The following is a 7,371-nucleotide window of genomic DNA, read 5'->3' on the forward strand; positions in this document are numbered from 1 at the left end:
CCATTTCGACTATTTTTGGAAAATGTCTGTCTGTCTGTGTGTGTGTGTATGTGTGTGTGTGTGTGTGTGTGTGTGTATGTGTGTCACGTCTGTGTGTGACCAGTTTTTTGTGGCCGCTCTACAGCAAAAACTACCGCATGAAATTGAACGAAATTTGGTACACATATGTGCCCCTATGTGAACTTGTGCCCATTGGTTTTTGGCGCGAATTCCTCCAAGGGGGGTGGAGCAATGGGATGTTTTTTGAGTTACGCGTGCTTGCTATTCCTCAGGAAGTAACTGGCGGAATCAAATAAAATTTGGTCCATATGTTGCCCTTAACAGGAGCAGGTGCTGATTCAATTTTGGTGTCAATAGCTCAAACGGGGGTTGAATTATAGAACGTTTTTTGTCGTCAATTGTGACTGCTGTATCTCAAGAAATAACTAACGGAATCAAACAAAAAATTTTTGACAAGTAGCCCTTAGTGGGTATAAGAGCTGATTTTATTTTGGTGTCAACAGCTAAAAAGGGGGGGTAGCGCAATCGCTCGTTCTTTTTTTCCATTGTGAGTGCCCTATCTCAAGAAGTAATGCTACGTTCTGGTTGAAATTTGGAATATATGTGAATCCATACGTAAACAGGCTTTGGTTCAATTTTGACTCCAATCGCTCCAAGAGGTGTTGATTTTTTTTTTTTCCGAATAAAAATAGTTTTATTAATGCAACAATAAGAAAGATAAATCGTAATAGATTGTCGTCTGCGTATTTCTCGTGATTTTAATTGTATGGAAATGATAGGAAATATTATCTCAATGATTTAAAATTTTTAACTGTTTCCATCTTATGTTTGTTAATAAATAAAATATTTGTAATTAATTCAAGTAAGGCTTTTAAAGTAACTTTCCATTTTCGCTCTTTGTTTTGTTTTTACAATAATTCAGACATTGGGATGGTCGTCAAGTTTTTGCATGTGTAATTTTGTTTTTGTTAGGAATATTGCTTCCTCCTCAAGCATGGGGAGGGATCAGAAAAAGGAAAAATATAGAAGAAAGTTTCGTGATGGCCACAACATACTAGTTAAAAATGAAACTTGTCATCCAACAAACAAAATAACTGACGAAAGTTTTCGCCTCCATCCCACTTCAAAAAGTAGATAAGTTGTGAGATTTTCCTTTTACCAAACAGGAACTAGGAAACTCTTTCCAGGGAACCACACGAATAATGCAATAATGAAGAAATTCAAAATAGGTAGCAATGGAAAAAGGATCTTGATAGTACATATTTTTGACGTAAAATTTATTTACTCTCGTCCACCCGTTACCGAGATACAAAGCCTTAAAGTCTGCCGAAATTTTAAGAAAAGCTCCAAATTTAAAGACTTGGCGACAAATTGAAGGTACCACATGTTTTCAGCGTCTGCATGTGGCAGAATATCCATCTGCAAAGCTTAGGAAACAGGTTTTCCATCACTCACCGAAACTCGTTAAATTTGGCGACTTTTCTTAAAATTTCCCAATGAGTTTAAGACCTTATATCTCTATGACGGGGACACGAGGGCAAATAACTTATGCGTCCAGAAACATGTTTTACAATGCTCTTTCGATTGCTACTTACTTATTTTTTTCTTTTTTTTCATTTACCTATCGTGTGATTTCCTGGTTAGGAGAACTTTAAAATATTTGATACCTTGCCATCAAAAAAAATTGAAAGAGAAGAAGGAAATTCATGCTTTATATTACTTAACATAGTGGTTTCTAAAAAATTTTTACCTGCGCCCCCCCCCCCCCCCCCGCCTTACGAAAATAGTTCTACCCCCTGCAGTTTTCGTAATATCCAGATTTCATAACTGCTATCCTGGTGTTACAATTTATTCGGTGAGTTACAAAAAAAAAAGCATATTTTACTTGAAATAGATTTTACGCACCATATTTAATTATTATAATATGAGTATTAATAGTTTTGCTGCACTTCACAAATCGTACAACATTACAAAGGGGTAGATATTTCAAGTTCAACATTAGTGAAATATTGATGCAATGAATGGGCTTACTTTTGAGCGAACATTTTCTCAAACCACTGTCATACAGTGATGGTAAAAAAATTGCATCACCCTCGCATTTTCACAGCAAGGGGATTATGTGAGAAGTTTTGTCGACCGATTAACGATGAATGTATGTGAAATTCTGCAAAACCTATGAAATAAACATTTAACAGCAGGAACCCGATCATTGCTTACGTAGATCGGGGCTGTTTCCGGGCCAAGGCAAACTGCTGACCCCATGCTCATTTTTCCATTTCTGACCCTGCGTGTGAGTTTAGAGAGAAAAAAAAAATTTAACCCATGTCAATTTAAGTCAAATGGCAGAATCAAGGTTTTTGAGTTGTTACTTACCAGTTTTGCCCTATGGCACGGAGCAGAATCATCCTGGAAAATGACGTTTGGAACTGAAGTAAAGTGATCCCGGATAGTAGGAAGCAATTTCTCCTCCAAAATGCCAATATACACATGAGCGTTCACTGTTGTACTGTACCTTGCACAGAGTGAAGCCCACCAACTCCTTGATCAGAAATACATCCCCAAATCATCTGGGATACGGGATGCTTGACTGTGTGTTGAATGCAGTCGGGATGATATTCCTCTCCTTTGCAGCGCGGGTGATGCAATTTTTTTTACCACCACTGTATTAAAAAGATATCGCTGTTCTTAGTGGGAGCTCTCAAACCCAATTGCCACAGCGTTAACGTTTTGCTGAATCTTATTTTCCAACACCGATTTGAGTTTTGCTTTCGTTTTTTTATATATATATTTATTTATTTTCAAAAGATTTGGCGGCAGCGTTATGGTCACCGAAGGCGGTTAATCTGGCAGTCCTGGCGGCTAGTTAACACTTAAATTCTGTTCCTATAAAGCTGGAGATACACAGGCTACTTGATTTTCAAGCACGTCTAAAGACACCTTCTTATTTTAGTTTACAGAATTTTACTTGTTACTTTGCAAGTTTTTGCTTAAAAAATGTAAAAGGAAGGTTTACTTCCTGGTATTTAACACATTTTACCAAAAGACTGGTATAAAGTGACTATATTTTATCGAAGTTTGTATCTGGCAATAGAATGTCAGCAATGACGTCATTTTTTTGAGATCACCATTCGGAAGCTAAATTTCTCGAGGGCATGCGTTCTATTGTCCGTTTTTCACGAGAGGGCACTTCGCCACGCCTCCTCGAACGCAGAGTTCCATTTTACGCGGGGGTGATCGATGCGCAATCCACGCGCTTCTAAAAGAGACAACCAGACAGCCTTAATTTGGGGGTACATTTTAATATGCAAAAAAAGTGTTAGTGTCCTTTACACCACTTGCTTCACGTGTCTGTTGTCATTTTAGTTGTTGTTACATTTTAAAAACTGCTGCTTTTACAACAAAATGCTATGATCCGAATACACCTTCTGCCGAAAACAGCGAAATAGAATCATCGGATACCATGTGACAGGGGGGGAGTCAAGTGCCTTCTTGTGAAAAACGGACATTACTTCTAAAGAGTAAATGCCATGTATTTCTTGGAAAGAAACAAAGACAATCTGATGGATGAAATACACTGATTCTTTTTTTCTCCAAACATGAGATCTTACATATTTCAAACAGTACCAGAAATACCATTCTACTCAAAATTCAAAACATATATTATCTTACCTTTTGGGTTTCGAGGAATTGTGCCCAATGTTATTGATTTACATCGCAAATTCTTCAAGGTGCCATCGATCCATACATATTGGCACTGGACTTGATGTTTTGGTTGCGGTAAATCCAAAAAAGCTTTTGCTAAATATTTTCTTTCGGTCTCCATTAAGTTTGTTCTTCTTCTGAAATGTGAGAAAAGTAAAGAAAGAAATCAATGTAAGTAGAGAACTTGAATTCGTTTCTGACGAATTAAAGTTTTCTCAATCAAAAACTTGATGCAGATTATTACTCCATTGCGCTAAAAGTTATTAGTTTGGATAAATTTATTCGCAGCTCCAACGAACTATAGGGGGCACTGTAGCCACTTTCTAATGGCGGACGAAAAAGGTAAAACAAACGCACGTGGTAACGAAGAAAATGCTAATAAGCCTAGTAAATTTTATTCGTATGCATGATTTTTTCGCTTTATTCGTTTTAAATTAATTTTCTAAGTCTTGTTGATATTCTGGGCCACGTAGAAAGAAATGAGAATTCAAGAAGCATTGCTATAAACGTCAAATATTAATGCAAACTACGTAGTTCGTAGTTCGCAGCCATTTCCACGATGTTGAATTCGATATTTATCAATTTTTGATGGAACTACATTTTCATTGTGGCCATAAGACTGACAAGAATAACAATTAATGCTAGATAATTTAATTATATGATATTACGAATTATTATCAAAAGAAGATGATAATTCTTTGCCTTGCTTGGCTAGCGCTAATTTTTTGCATTTGTAGCTGAGTTATTTTTCTCAAATTGCCGAATCGGTTAATTAAAAAAATTTCTGTTTCGTATATTTCTAATTTCTGAATTATGATTTAATTCTGTCATGCTATGCAAATTATCAACAAAAGGTGGTAGTTTTCTTTTTAATTGATCTACCATTATTTCTTTTTACTTATCGAATTCTGTAATCTTTCTACCATTTTATTCCATTCATGATAAAAAATAACTAAAATGCGGAATCTCGCCAAGGTTACTTTGCTCGCACAATACTAAAGCTATAACCCTAAACAAATTTGGCGAAACCTTTCAGCTGAGAATAAAAGCAATAAAATAAATTCTTTCTCGCGCGGTTGAATATTTTTCATTTCGTTCTACGATATATTCAAGAAAATATTTTGCATACTGTCCATTCCAACTAAATGCTGCTGCAAAATATGGTTAGTTAAATTAATTTAAAATTAAAAAAAAAAAAACATTCTTACAACTTTACACAAAACAATAAAAATATTTACCTGGTATAACGTTATCCAAGTTTGTTAATCCAGAGTTTTCTAGTGAACGCTTTCACCATTTCTCAATCAACTCACGTTTTAGAAGGAAATAAGGAAAACTAACATTATTTTGAGAAGCTCGAGAATACTACTAAGGGACGAAAGAATTTCTGTAGCTGAAAGCAATCTAAGACACATCGATTGCGTTAATAAATACTCAGAACAAACTGCCTTTGTTTACGTCAACAGACACACGTGGAACAATGTTTTAGTTTTTTCAGCAGTTTTGTAAATCACCGCAAGGTAGCGTATTCGAGCGCTGGAGTTGCGAATTAAATACAAGCAACTAATATTAAAAATTAAAAAAACTCCCGACTGGGTCGCAAATGTAGAATCAAGAGGGACAATTAAAAATCCTTTTAAAAGCCTTAAACTATTAATATCAATTACAAGTATTTTATTTGTTAACAAATGGAAACTGGCAACAGATAAAAATTTAAAATAATAATTGCTTTTAATCATAGACTATGCTTTTAATTTCCTTGTCGGCCAACAATGAATTCGGTTACTAATCGCTGAAAAAAGGCTTAGCCGTATTTAAAATCTGCTTTAAAAAGCGTTATAATTCGAATCCTATATAACATGGAAGTTCCAAACACATTCTATCAGACGCAGAAAAAAAAAGCTCTTTATTTTGGTACCAAATTTAAGAATTTTTAAATATATTTTCGCTGCAAAAATCGCGAAAAACCTTTTAGGGGTTTTTAATTAATCACATTAACAGAGAGACACGTCAAACTTATAATCCCCCGACCTTGTCGGGGGTTAATCATGCAAAAAAAAAAACATCAATGGGCCGTAATACTGCATACTTTATACTATCATACACACTAAAATAAGAAATAACAACGTCAAACAAGCACAAACTGCAGATTACTGCAGACTCGTGTTTCGGAGTTATAAGGAACGTCTTTGTCAATGCAAAAGAAATGAGTTTATGGATGATTCATAAGCTCATAAGAATTCCCAGGAACCGATTGCGAACATGTTCAGTATATAGAGAGGACATTACTGAAGGGGGTTAAAAATACTGTTCATAATACTGGGGTGTTCTACAGATACGTCGCCTATGTTAAGTCTGAAGTTTCGCCGGGACCATCAAAATGTGTTCAGAATATCGGGGTGTTCACATAAGGGAGTGTTCAGATGGAGAGAGTCCACTGTATTTCAATAATTGGGAAATGACGCGGTAGTTAAATTTTCGCTTGAAAAATTTTATTTTGGTAATCCTATTGTTTTATAGTAGTATATAGAGTACTATATTTAGTATAGTATAGGGTACTATATTTGTATATAGTACCATATGCAAATAGATACTTCCCTAGCCTACTCTTTGCTAACGCATGCAAAGGATTTGGAAGCTGCGAGTTTCCCAATGGTGTTGTTTCCTTCAGTCAAAAGTAGTACTTTTTGTCACTGAAATTGATAGAATAAGCAAAAAAAAAAAAAAAAAACATGGACCCAGAAAATACTTTCATTTTCCCAACAGCTATTTTTTAATTAATTTTTTTTAAATGTCGGATTTTTGAAACAAGGCGTGGTCTTGATGACGTCACAAATGATGCTCTTTGGCGCATCTTTCTACCACGTTTCCACGTTATGATAATCAAGAAGCGAATTAAAATTGCGCTCTACGCTTGTTATCAACCCTATCGTTGCCAATACACGTGAGTAAAGATGCGAATTAAATATTTTGCTCTGTGGATGGCAACACAGAATGGCATTTCATCATTTGTGATGTCATCGGACTGAAGCATAAACAATGAAAGCGCGCCGATTTAAGTTTTTTTTTTTTTTTTTTTAATATTAAACTTAAACAAATTATTTTAAAAAAAATGTCAGATCCAATGTTTTTAAGCATGCTCTTTCAGAAAAAAATACTTTTAAAATTTTGGAAACGACCCCATTATCGAAATCTTCTTTGTTTGGCAAATAGCTTTAGCGATTACATGAGCTTTTATACGATAGATCCAAAAAGTTATAAGCTAAATATAAATACAGAAAAGAAAATTTGGGGTGGCCCCAAAATACTAATTAGCAAATATTGTCATTTAAATTCATTGTCTAATTTTAAAACTACTTACTTTCGTGCACCTTATCTTCGATCAAAATTCCAACTATTTCCTAAAGTTAATTCTACTCCGTCACCTTGATCGCACACGTTTACCTATTTCGAAGAATAGCAATGGGAGATGTAATTAAACTTTGCTCTGTTACTGATGTTTCTGTGTGCAGTATATCATCTATCGTTCATGACAGATAAAGATCATAGAGCATATCTAAATGCTCAGTGATTATGAAAATCTTTCTTTCTTTTCATACCTTATTTGGATATCAAGTGGATATTTTTTCGCATAGGAGGTACATAGTAGTATATGTTAGAGATATTATC

At 34.9% G+C, this 7,371-nt stretch overlaps 1 protein-coding gene across 1 annotated transcript in view; it reads right to left on the bottom strand.

Annotated features, from left to right (window-relative positions):
• Window positions 1-7,137, bottom strand: part of LOC129219747 (glutamine synthetase 2 cytoplasmic-like) — a 28,843-nt gene extending 21,706 nt beyond the window's left edge. Inside the window, exons 1-2 of the mRNA XM_054854043.1 lie at window positions 7,064-7,137; window positions 3,670-3,839 (exon numbers count right to left, since the gene is read on the bottom strand). Coding sequence (XP_054710018.1) covers window positions 3,670-3,823 — 154 coding nt within the window. The 5' untranslated portion in view covers window positions 3,824-3,839; window positions 7,064-7,137. The remainder of the gene's footprint in view (window positions 1-3,669; window positions 3,840-7,063) is intronic.
• Between the last annotated feature and the right edge of the window lie 234 nt (window positions 7,138-7,371).

This window comes from Uloborus diversus, chromosome 1, assembly GCF_026930045.1.
Source record: "Uloborus diversus isolate 005 chromosome 1, Udiv.v.3.1, whole genome shotgun sequence".
Classification (NCBI taxonomy): domain Eukaryota; kingdom Metazoa; phylum Arthropoda; class Arachnida; order Araneae; family Uloboridae; genus Uloborus; species Uloborus diversus.